Source organism: Gadus morhua, chromosome 4, assembly GCF_902167405.1.
Source record: "Gadus morhua chromosome 4, gadMor3.0, whole genome shotgun sequence".
Taxonomy (NCBI): Eukaryota; Metazoa; Chordata; class Actinopteri; order Gadiformes; family Gadidae; genus Gadus; species Gadus morhua.
Window position 1 is genome coordinate 6,187,293 of NC_044051.1, and position 12,836 is coordinate 6,200,128.

At 49.3% G+C, this 12,836-nt stretch overlaps 1 protein-coding gene across 1 annotated transcript; it reads right to left on the reverse strand.

Moving 5' to 3' along the window:
• Positions 1-510: 510 nt before the first annotated feature.
• Positions 511-12,362, reverse strand: LOC115542849 (patatin-like phospholipase domain-containing protein 2). The gene is given in 12 exon segments (XM_075074185.1): positions 511-1,625; positions 2,014-2,121; positions 2,905-3,037; positions 3,332-3,361; positions 3,364-3,448; positions 3,450-3,508; positions 4,070-4,130; positions 7,147-7,161; positions 7,163-7,360; positions 9,027-9,092; positions 9,608-9,840; positions 11,277-12,362. Coding segments are annotated over 12 exon segments (1,413 nt in total). The 5' UTR covers positions 11,479-12,362; the 3' UTR covers positions 511-1,402.
• Positions 12,363-12,836: the final 474 nt, after the last annotated feature.

Consider the following 12,836-nt stretch of genomic DNA (forward strand, 5'->3'; position numbering starts at 1 on the left):
GTATCCATCCATCATCTCCGAGTGTAAAATAAACGTGTGATTGAATGGACAACTGTCATCGTCGTCTCTTATTCAACAAAAGGCAGATAGCAAGGAATCAGGAATACTTTCTGGGACAAATACCAAAATAAGTGACGAATAAGTAAGGCATCTTTCTACTAGGCTATCTATTGATGTATGTTTGTATGTTGTCTCACAATGTTGTGGCTAAACACTGTCAGACATAAAGGCTGCCACGCTAGCGGTCAGAAGTCCACTTAGAATCGGCTAATTAGGTGTCAGGAGGTGTGATGAGTGACACACGGGTTTCCCTCGGATTGTGGTCCTTCAGACCCTGCTACTTCCACACTGATATTGTGGAGACAAGATAATGCTGTTGCTTTCTTTAAACCCCAATACCTTTCTCTGCCTGGATGTTAAGTCTTATGGAACTATAATAACAATACAACAGCTGTACATCCTGTCACAATATCACAGAGCATTACATCACATCACAGAAGACACAGGACACATGGTTTTTGAAGGGTTTAGTCCAGTATTTGTTTTGTAAATAGAATGAATGAACCCAGACTACGTTCAATAAAACCGTAAGATAGTCATGTAAAACCTCCATCCACTCACATCACGCAACACCCACGACAACACAACTGTGCGATTTAACACACCTTCGCTATAGGGATGGCTGCCATTGCAACGCCATCCCTAGCTGAACTTCAAATGTCATTATTATTATTTATTTAGACAGCGTTGGACTGCGTTCGTAAAAAAAAAAACACGACGTCTCAAACGAACACCACAAAAGTGGGAGGCAGATTAAGGCACTCAGGAGAGGCGTCACAGAACGGGATTCAGTCCAGAGAACTCAGAAGGGACGCACGCTCGGGGACAGAGTTCAACTCCGCCTCAAACGCGTGCGTCGGAGCACTTTATTGCACTTTAATAACTACACTTTCAGGGGGTTGCTGGATCACCGGGTAGAGCACGTACCACTAAGGGTTCCATTCCTGCCCGTGGTCCTTTGCTGCATGTCCTCCCCTCTCTCTCCCATACCTTCCTGTCTTATTCACTGTACAATAAATAGGATTCAACCTCAAAAAAACAACAATTATAATAATTGCACTTTGGCAAAGGAGACGGCCACCTCTACGGTGAGGGAAACAGAGTGCTGAGGGGAGGGCCGGTCCAGCGAGGACGGGGGTCTCTGTGGGGGCGTCGCTGGTGGGGGGGGGGGGACAGGGGGAGGACACGGCAGGGGTGAGTCCACAAACCTCCCCGCCGCAGTTCAGAGCCGCGTTCGGGGAGCCCGGGGGGGGACAGATTCATGTCACTAACGTTCCTATCGAACCAGTGTCCCGTCAACGGGGCGTAGAACCATGAGGCCCAAACAAGGGCCCCCCAGGGGTCAAGGGTCAACCTGTGGGACCTCCTCCTGGGAGCCGAGGAAGAAGCAGACCTCCTGGGGGGCGGTGTCGGGGGCGGTGTCGGGGCTGGTGGCGCTGAGCAGGGGGTTCTGGGTGTCCCAGTAGGTACTGTGGAGGTCCTGGGTGGAGAGGGCGGGGGGCGGGGCCCCGATGTCCAGAGGGGGGGGCAGGTCGTCGGGCTGACACTGCCTCAGAGTGGGCGCGCTGCAGGGGACCAATCACACGCTCCGTTACTCTTCAGGTGTCAGCGCAGAACCGATCATCGGTACGCATGGACGGATGTGATGGACGTATTCGTTTCGTTATTTTATTGAGCTTACGTCTGATCATCGTACCAATTTAAAAGCATCAGATATTGACGAGAACCTTAGCGTGGAATGCAATTTGTGTGTGTGTGTGTGTGTGTGTGTGTGTGTGTGTGTGTGTGTGTGTGTGTGTGTGTGTGTGTGTGTGTGTGTGTGTGTGTGTGTGTGTGTGTGTGTGTGTGTGTGTATGTATATATGCCTCTGTGTGCGTGTGTGTGTGTATATATATATATATATATACATGCCTTTGTGTGCGTGCGTGCGTGCGTGCGTGTGCGAGCGTGTACCTCATGGAGGTGGCAGGCATCCCTTTCCAGGCCTGGCGGTAAACGTCTCCTGCCACACCGTAGAGCCAGCGCATGTCTGTGGGAACCTCAGGGATCCATTCCATGAACCTGCGTGGCGAGGAGAGGTCAAGGGTCAACCCTGGAGGATCCACACTCACAACCAGACCCACAGGCGTGTCACATTTCAACCCGGGGGTCTCAGTGTTTGTGAGCGACACGGAGCAAATGATTCACCACGACTCGGTCTCTGATCCTGACCCGCGTCACCGAAGGGGTCGCAGGGTTTGTTGACATGTTTGATCGTCAGAGTTCACGTTCGATTCCCTTCTGCATTCTAGTGACGTCATTGTAATTGTTTCACGCACACACGCAAACACACACACAGATAGACACATGCAAGCAAGCATGCACAAATGCACACACACACACACACACACACACACACAACCACAACTTCACCCAACCAAATATAAACACACACACACACAGAGACACAAACAGACACGCACACACACACCAGGCATCCGGCATGCCAGCTCAGTGTTTCCCCAATACCCTTACAGATTTTGAGTCTTGGAAACTCATTAGTCTCTGAACTTGATCACGTTTTCTAGTTCTGTCCTGTTCACAGTAACATGGTTACGTTTCTAGTTCTGTCCTGCTCACAGTAACATGGATTTGATGGATCTGATACAGATACAAACACTCAGAGATGATCTGCAAACAGGATTATTACCTCACGACATCACAATGATCGCTGCTGCTTTGGGAGCAATGGAGCATTGGAATGTTAGTTATTTGTTAGTTAATTATCACTGCTGCTATTGTGATGTACCCTGTAGTTCAGTGCAATGCATTGTGGGTCCTCCTGGTACGTGTGAAGGGACTCACCGCTGGGCGACGGACAGGGCAGAGTGAACCGGGAGGGTGTAGGGAAGCAGCATGAAGGACGCCACTCGGACCGGGAGCATCTCTGACACCTGGGCGTATATCCCTGGGTTGGACTGGCATGCCTCACAGAACACTGAAACACACGGGGCGGATCGGGTTATAATACTGGACTGGACTGGCAGGCCTCACAGAAAACTGAAACACACGGAGCGGATCAGGTTATAATACTGGACTGGACTGGCAGGCCTCACAGAAAACTGAAATACACGGAGCGGATCGGGTTATAATACTGGACTGGAGGCCTCATGGAACACTGAAACAAACAGCAAAAAACGTCAACATCCAAAGCCCCCTAATCCATTCACACGTCGCATTCTGAAATTTGGTTTATGTAACATTTATATTCTAGCTCCTCCCAAAACTTTACCTTTCTTGATTGGCGTGGGCAGGATCATCTTTTGTCCAACCACCAGTGTTGCTTCTGAAGGAGGCGGAGCCTGCGCAGCACCCACTCACTCCTGGTCTCAGCGTTGTCACAGCAGCAGGGGGGGCGTGGCATCGGAGGGGGCGGGGCCTGCGCTCGGCCGCTCCACAGTGAGCAGGTCCTGCGCGGGGGAAACGACAATGTTTTTTGTTTTTTTCGTATTCCTTTTAGTTATCATAAGGGAAGCATTGAACATGTAATGGGTAGCAGTGTGTGTGTGTGTGTGTGTGTGTGTGTGTGTGTGTGTGTGTGTGTGTGTGTGTGTGTGTGTGTGTGTGTGTGTGTGTGTGTGTGTGTCATTTTTAATGAGTCACTAAAATACAAACGTGTCAACGAACCCTGTGACCTGGGCCGCCACGTGGGTGAGGATGAGAGACTGTCATGGTGAATCATTTGCTGTGAATGGCTCACAAACAACACAACTTCGGGGTTGACTGTCCCATGAGATTGAAATGTCATTGATTCTGCTGGGGGGTTGTATATGGATGTGGAAATCCAAGTGCAAGGTTCCATTACTGCACTGGAGTAAAGTTGTTTGTAAATAAAAGCCAAATGGTTACGGTCGGTTGGTGGGTGATAGCGCCGCGCAGCATTGAGCTGTGCACGTGTGTGTTTGTGAATAGATGAGTGATAGTGTGGTTGATCTGAAGGGGGGTGTTGCAGGGATGGTGTGATGCTCACTGTGGTTCTCTAGGAAACGCAGGGCGTCTTGGTAGCCACTCTGACACGTTTCAGCCAAGACCTGTTCAATCAAAACAGACACAAAGACAGACAGACAGACAGACAGACAGACAGACAGACAGACAGACAGACAGACAGACAGATATAGACAGACACACAGATAAAGAAACAAAGACAGACGGACAGAGAGATACAAACAGTAACAGAGACAGCGTAATTGTCAGACAATGCAACATATCAAGAGTGCCATGGCTGCTGTTAAGAATATTACGATTACTATAAGACCATTGGGTACTTATAAAATAAAGAAACTCAATTGTATGATTTTATGTCCCAGTCCAGCGAGTCTTTCATTGTTGAGGGACATGTTGACCGACTATGAGAGGGATAAACTATGTCCTAGTCATATCAAAAAGTCATGCAACACTTTAAAAGAGATGTTTAAAGAGATGTGATCTCTGAGTAACGTTTCCTATCTGTTATTGTTCCTCCTAATCACCACGGCCAGTTTGTCCCGTTCAGGAGGAACCTTGTGTCGAACGAGTGGTGCTTCTTCTAAACAGCCTTCCCATTGGCCGGAATTATCTCTTAAGGCGGTCATAGGTACACACACACACACACACACACACACACACACACACACACACACACCACACACACACACACACACACACACACACACACACACACACACACACACACACACACACACACACACACACACACGCTCAGACACAAACAATGTATTCTCTGAATTGCAAGAATTTATGAGTGTTTGCAATTGTTTTGTACACAGGATTAGCTTAGTGTGACTATGATGTAATGTGTTTATGATGCATGTTGTAGTGTGGAGGCATGTGTGGTGTGTATGTTGTGTATGTTGTAGTGTGGAGGCTTGTGTTGTGTGTGTGTTGTGTACATTGTATTGTAGAGGCATGTGTTTTTATTGTGTTGTGTATGTTGTAGTGTAGAGTTATATGTTTACGTGTATGTTGTAATGGGGAGGTGTGTGTTGTTCTTTGTTGTGTATGTTGTAGTGTAGAGACAAGTGTTTCTATAGTTTTTTGTATGTTGTAGTGTGGAGTTGTGTGTTTCTCTCGTGATGTTTTGTTATGGAGTGGAGCCCTGGTTTGCATAATTTCCATTTGCCTTTATCTGTCACATGTCACAAGGTGGCCTGCTCCAATAATAGCTTCATGCATGGTCAAAGTCACAACCCTAAAGACCCGAACATATAGCATCATGTTCTGCATCTAGAACCACAGGGATCTGACCCTATAACACGTTGCACATCTAGAACCAGGGATCTGATCCTATAACACGTTGCACATCTAGAACCAGGGATCCGACCCTATAACACGTTGTACATCTAGAACCAGGGATCTGATCCTATAACACGTTGTACATCTAGAACCAGGGATCTGACCCTATAACACGTTGTACATCTAGAACCAGGGATCTGATCCTATAACACGTTGTACATCTAGAACCAGGGATCTGATCCTATAACACGTTCTACATCTAGAACCAGGGATCTGATCCTATAACACGTTCTACATCTAGAGCCAGGGATCTGATCCTATAACATGTTCTACATCTAGAACCAGGGATCTGATCCTATAACACGTTCTACATCTAGAGCCAGGGATCTGATCCTATAACACGTTCTACATCTAGAGCCAGGGATCTGATCCTATAACATGTTCTACATCTAGAACCAGGGATCTGATCCTATAACACGTTCTACATCAAGAACCAGGGATTAGATGCTTTAACACGTTCTACATCTAGAACCAAAGGGATCTGATCCTATTACACGTTCTACATCTAGAACCACAGGCACCTGATAATACTGTATTACGTTCTACATCTAGAACCACAGGCACCTGATCCTATAACACGTTCTACATCTACAAAACAGGGATCTGATCCTATAACACGTTGTACATCTAGAACCACAGGCACCTGATCCTATAACACGTTCTACATCTACAAAACAGGGATCTGATCCTATAACACGTTCTACATCTAGAACCAGGGATCTGACCCTATAACACGTTCTCCATCTAGAACCACAGGCATCTGATCATATAACATGTCTGTTCTTTGTTGTGTATGTTGTAGTGTAGAGACAAGTGTTTCTATAGTTTTTTGTATGTTGTAGTGTGGAGTTGTGTGTTTCTCTCGTGATGTTTTGTTATGGAGTGGAGCCCTGGTTTGCATAATTTCCATTTGCCTTTATCTGTCACATGTCACAAGGTGGCCTGCTCCAATAATAGCCTCATGCATGGTCAAAGTCACAACCCTACAGACCCGAACATATAGCATCATGTTCTGCATCTAGAACCAGGGATCTGACCCTATAACACGTTGCACATCTAGAACCAGGGATCTGATCCTATAACACGTTCTACATCTAGAACCAGGGATCTGATCCTATAACACGTTCTACATCTAGAACCAGGGATTAGACGCTATAACACGTTCTACATCTAGAACCACAGGGATCTGATCCTATAACACGTTCTACATCTAGAACCACAGGCACCTGATCCTATAACATGTTCTACATCTAGAAACAGGGATCTGACCCTATAACACGTTCTCCATCTAGAACCAGGGATCTGACCCTATAACACGTTCTCCATCTAGAACCACAGGCATCTGACAATATAACATGTCTCCAGAACCAGGGATGTGATCACATGACGTCTCGCAGTGCTATGATGAAGGAAGCAGAGCTCCGACAAGGGCCCCGTGTCCTCTGATGTCTGCCTGCTAATCCTTTTGGGGGCGTGTCTGTGACGGAGCCAGCGGGCCCTCCATCACACTGACGGTACTTATGCCTCGAGTCTTGTTCTAAAGTGATGGACAACCGGAACCGCGTGACATAACTAGAAAAATAACTCGAGGCATGACCCACTCTAAAAACAGACCGATCATGAGGGTATCAATAGGCCGGTGGGCGGACCTACTTTGGATTTGGGGCGGAAGGGGGCGTGACTTAGGCGGGGGGGGGTGGGGGGGGGGGGGGGGGGGGGGGGGGGGGGGGGGGGGGGGGGGGGGGGGGGGGCTACCTTGGGTTCGGGGGGGGAAGAGGGCGCGGCTCAGCCGGTAGGCGTTGCCCAGGTTCATCTGGATGCTGGTGTTGGTAAAGCGCAGCTCGTGGAAGCTGCTGGACTTGTCCCCGCGGGCAGATGTCGCTCTCCGCCGGAGAACGGGGAGGATGCTGATGGTGTTCTTCAGCTCCGACTGGGGCAGGTTGTCGCTGATGCCCCCGTCCACGTAGCGCTGGGGGAGGGAGGGAGAAGAGAGGGAGGGAGGAAGGGAGGGAAGAGGGAGGAGAGGGAGAGAGGGAAGGAGTTAGGAGATACAGACAAAAAGGTGGGCAAGATTTATTCTAAAATAAATTGAGTGAGTTCTTTGCTGACGATACAAAGCACACATGTGTATGTACACACACACACACACACACACACACACACACACACACACACACACACACACACACACACACACACACACACACACACACACACACACACACACACACACACACACACACACACATCATCCATCGTCATATCTATGACAAATGCAAAAGGTAGCTATGGCTAGCCGGATAAAGGGATTACAACGATGAACCGCCAGAACGCTTGTTTACGCATCATTGAAACAAACAGATTATTAACTCAGGGACACGTTCTGTCCGCTGGGGAAACCAAACGTCGGACGATCAGTCTGACGTCAGAGAGGATGAGCTGGCCTACATTCCGTACGCAGTTCCCTGAACGCTGGGAGAGACAGCGTGTGCAGCATCCTGTTTCACGCACAGACAACCTCTGTCTGTGTGAGTGAGACGCTGGAACCTCTATCTGCCGCAACGACCATCGAGACGGAGTAATCCTCTGAGCTCCGCAAGGAGTGATGGAGTAAACACAACATCCTACACCCGGAGTGACGGTGTAAACACCCGCTCTTCTTGGCTCCACCAGGGAGATTGGGAATTTGGACCCCTCTGATTGGGTCCCTTGAGACGTCTCTTTAAGTTCCGCCCCTTTGTGTGGGTCTCTTCTAGCTCCGCCCCTCTGATTGGGTCACTTCATACGTCTCTTCTAGCTCCGCCTCTCTGCCTGGGTCTCTTCTAGCTCCGCCCCCCTGCGCGGGTCCCTTCTAGCTCCACCCCTCTGCCAAGGTCTCTTCTAGCTCCGCCCCCCTGTGTGCAGTGGGTTCTGTCCGGCGGTCTGGACAGATGTTTACAGAGGAGTCGGGACTTTATTAATCCGACACAGGAAATCCAGGATTAGGTTTAATACCGGCTAGTGGAAGGGCCGGGCATACACAGAGACAGAGTCTACACGCGCACACGCGCACGGCGCACGCGCACGAGCGCACGCGCACACGCACACACACACCACACACACACACCACACACACACACCACACACACGAGTAATTAGTCTTATTAGCACTCGCTAATGACCCCGATTGCCGCCAAAGTCCAGGAGCAGCCGATAGCGCAGGATAAACACTGAAGTGAAGGTGCGTTCACCTGCTAGGGCGGGGCCTGTTTAGCCCGGCACTTTGAGAACACAACAAACCTCCGAACAGTAAGGCTCTTTGGACAGCGTGGCTGATCTATGGGTAGGCGTGGTTAGGCGACGCCCACCCTGACTTTAGTAGGAACACGGTGGAGCGGGTCGGGACCCATCGGTCGGTGTACAATCACATCTCCGGTGACCACGCCCTGACCAGCAGAGCGGGACATACCACCCCTCTGAAGTAGGGGGGAGAGAGAGAAGAAAGAGGGACACACCACTCCTCTGAAGAAGGGGGGATGAGATAAGAGAAAGAGGGACATACCACTCCTCTGTTGAAGGGGGGATGAGATAAGAGAAAGAGGGACATTCCACTCAACTGAAGAAGGGGGGATGAGATAAGAGAAAGAGGGACATACCACTCCTCTGAAGAAGGGGGGGATGATGCCACAGTAGATGGGGATGAAACAGCTGCACACCAACGCCTGCAAGGAACAGAGGGACCGGTGTGAGAAGACACACAGACAGAGATACAGAGAGACAGAGAGGACAGGCAGACAGACACTGAGAGGACAGGCAGACAGAGAGACAGACAGACAGACACACAGAAAGACAGACAGACAGGGAGGACAGGCAGACAAACATACAGCCACACAGACAGACAACCATCTCGCCCTGTCAGAGAGCACTGAAAAAGCTTTTCACCAGTATAGCGTCAGTCATTTTCACACATAAACAGAGAAAAAAAATCAAAGGACACACGTCATCTGACACAAACACACACACACACACGCTTGCCTACCCCCCCATGTTTGAAATATACAGTATATCTTCACTATTATTAAATAGTTATATAAAATAGAACTGATTGATACTGAGTAAACTAATCTCATCAAATTCACTAAGGGAGGACACTAGGAGGCGGGACAGCCAATCAGAGGTCCCCCTGCCTGCAGTACCCGTTGTTAACCTCTAGGGGGAGCCCTCCCAGGTGACCCACCTGGATAAGCTCCTCCTTGGAGTTGAAGTCTGACACCAGGACGTTCTCGCCGTCGGCCACGCGGGTCAGGGAGACGCTGAGGCGGCCCGCCACCCGCAGGTGGGCGTCGGCAGGGAGGTCCCGCTCCAGGCCAGCCTTCAGCACCTTCACCAGGTTGAAGGAGGGGTGCAGTGGCCCCAGGTTCCTCTTGCGGGCCTCCTTGGCCACGCTGATCACGTCCTCACAGCATTTGACTACAGGAAGGGGAGTGGTGGCGCTATTACGACAGGGTTGTGGACAGTGGGGCGGCATGGGGCTCAGGAGGTAGAGCTTTGGTCGTTTGACCTCCTGATACAATTGTCGTTTGTCGATTGTATTGTTGTCTAACTTGAAAAGGTTAATTTAGTCTAACTTGATATATTAATTATGTGTTCATGTAAACAGACTGGTATTCCTCAATTCCATTCCGTCCTTGTCAAGGTAAAAACGAAGGAATACTAGTCTGTTTACATGAACATATAGGCCTAAGTTAATGTATTGGGGGGATGAATAAAGTATCTACTTAGGGACGGTATCTGGCATTTAGCTCAGGAGGTCGAGCACGTTGGTAACCAGAGGGTCGGTCGATCCCCGCCGGGGTGTCGAGGTGTCCCTGAGCAAGGAACCTCACGCTAACTGCTCCTGACGAGCACTGACGTCGGTCTGTGAACGTCTGCATGAACGGGTGAATGTTAGGCAGTACTGTACAGCACATTGAGTGGCCACTGGTTCGAAAAATGCGGTATAAATGCAAGTCTTTTTTTATATCTGCTTATTTTGGGTGTTTTTTTGCATTACGTTTCTAGTAGGGTTTTCTGTTATTTGTGTTATGAGCGATGGGCTTTAGTACTTATCCAATATCCAATATGATGCTTCTCAATAAAAGTATTAAAGTAAGTGATAGGATTTTATGTGATTATGTGACTGTTATAATACGCCAAGTGTGAAACAAGAAGGAAGGAAGAGATGTGTGTGTCTTTACTTTATCTGTTTTAAGGAGATATTTATACTGGACTTCTTACACACTCTGAGCATTCCATATTAGACTCATCATACATTTGGTATTCAATATTCAACTTTTTATATTTTGACCCAATTCATTTTCATGGCTCAACTTTGCCATAATTTTTCAGCTGCTTTGACAATGTCAACTTTAAGAACTACACGCTCCTCCCAGATAACCCTGAGTGACTTCATAACTAAATCGATATATTCTGATGGTCCGATCCTCCGCAGAGAGGCAGTCTATAGGTCGGCCTCTCTGCTGGGGATCACCCGAGCTGTCAGCCGTCACCCGGTTGGCGGGCGGACCGCTGGTCGATACTACACACCAGAGGCAGAAAGTGAAAGATCTCTCCTCGGCACTAGTCACCAGGAACAAGTGGGGCTGAGCGATAGCTGTATCGCATAGTATCTAGTTGACCCAACTTTATTCTAGTAACTCATGATTGTTTCCAATCTAAATAAAGCTGACATGCGATACAACATCAGATTCCCTCGATGTATAACTTGGATATGAACACAATTCCCAATGCACAAAGACACGCTAATTAATAAAACATGCACACGGAACTGACGGAAGACAAGAGCGACCTGTTGCACACTATCAGCCGGCTCGGCAGTGAAATGAAACACAAGACGCGGATCTTACTGAGGGACGCCTGGCTGGCGAGCACCGCGGCGGTCAGGGCCCCCGCCGAGGCCCCGTAGATGTTGGAGGCTCCCTGGACCAGGTGAGGGGCCTTCTCCAGCAGACAGCTGGCCACGCCGATGTGGTAAATCCCCAGAAAGCCGCAGCCGGCGAAGGACAAATTCCATCCCTCGGACAGGTCGAACATCAGACTGCGAGGCATGGCCCGTCCGGCGGCGCGGTGGGGACGTCCCGTTCCCGGACTCAACTCTCGTGGTGTTAGTGGAAGGTTCCGAGGGTTTCCGTGAGCTTTTTTTGTTCGTTTCACTAGAAAAGCGAACTTAAAGTCGGCCTGCGGAATCTAGTGCAGATCAGCACTCTGTTACTTCCATAAATTGTAGAGAACAGGACGTTCCCGACTGACAAATACTGAAACACAGGCTGGAAGGCCGCGCCCACTTTCAGAAGACAGCCAATCAGCACACGGGGGCTGGGTTACACGGGGGAACCACGCCCACACAACCAAGAACACGCTCAATGAAGGCTTCCTTGATTCCTCAATAACACGGGGACCACGTGAGTGTCATATCAAAACTACACGCCCACCTGAGCAGCCTGTTCGTCGAAATTATAATTCACAAATCTAGCGAATTATAATTTCCATGTAATTTAAAACGACCCGCGATGCTATTCCCTTTGTGTGACACCATTGCACATCCCATTCCCCGTGTGGGAAAACCAGCGAACACATCCTGCTCCGGTGAGGGAGAGAGTGGTGCTGATGCTGCGTGTGCGCGCGCGGAGCCCCATTACGTCACTTCTCTCCCGCATGATTGGCTGAAGGTCAAGTCATTCGCAGGATCCCTCTACGTCCACACAGTGCCAAACATCCCTGGGCGAGAGGCGGATGCACGTTAATACTGCCTTTTCTTTTTTTTTTACTTCCCGGATTAGATTTCCCCCAAACCTGCGTTGTTTTGGTTTTGGTCTGCGGGGCTATGATGGCCGAGAGCGAGGCGGAGACGCCGAGCACGCCGATCGAGTTCGAAAGCAAATACTTCGAGTTTGATGGAGTGCGGCTGCCACCCTTCTGCAGGGGCAAGATGGACGACATCGCCAACTTCTCGCTCAGAAGTAGCGACATATGGATCGTCACCTATCCCAAATCCGGTAAATACGCAGCCTGCACGCTGAGATGCTACAATCGGATGCTAATAATAGCGGTCACATGCTAAGCATCTAATATAATATATAATACAAGTCCAACAGCCACAGTCCTCCAAACAACAGCATGCAGGAGCATTCCAGTTACCTAACAGTGCATGTGACATGTGTCGGCCGTCACTCGGCCCTGGTACAACACAAAGATTCAAAGATTATTATGATCATCGTTAGCCCAGACAGACAGACAGACCGTAGACGTCACACACAACGACACCCCAGCCCCGCTGCTGTCCCACGTAGATCAGGGTGCTGGGTGATGGAGGAGCACCCACACACAGACACACACACACACACACACACACACACACACACACACACACACACACACACACACACACACACCACACACACACACAC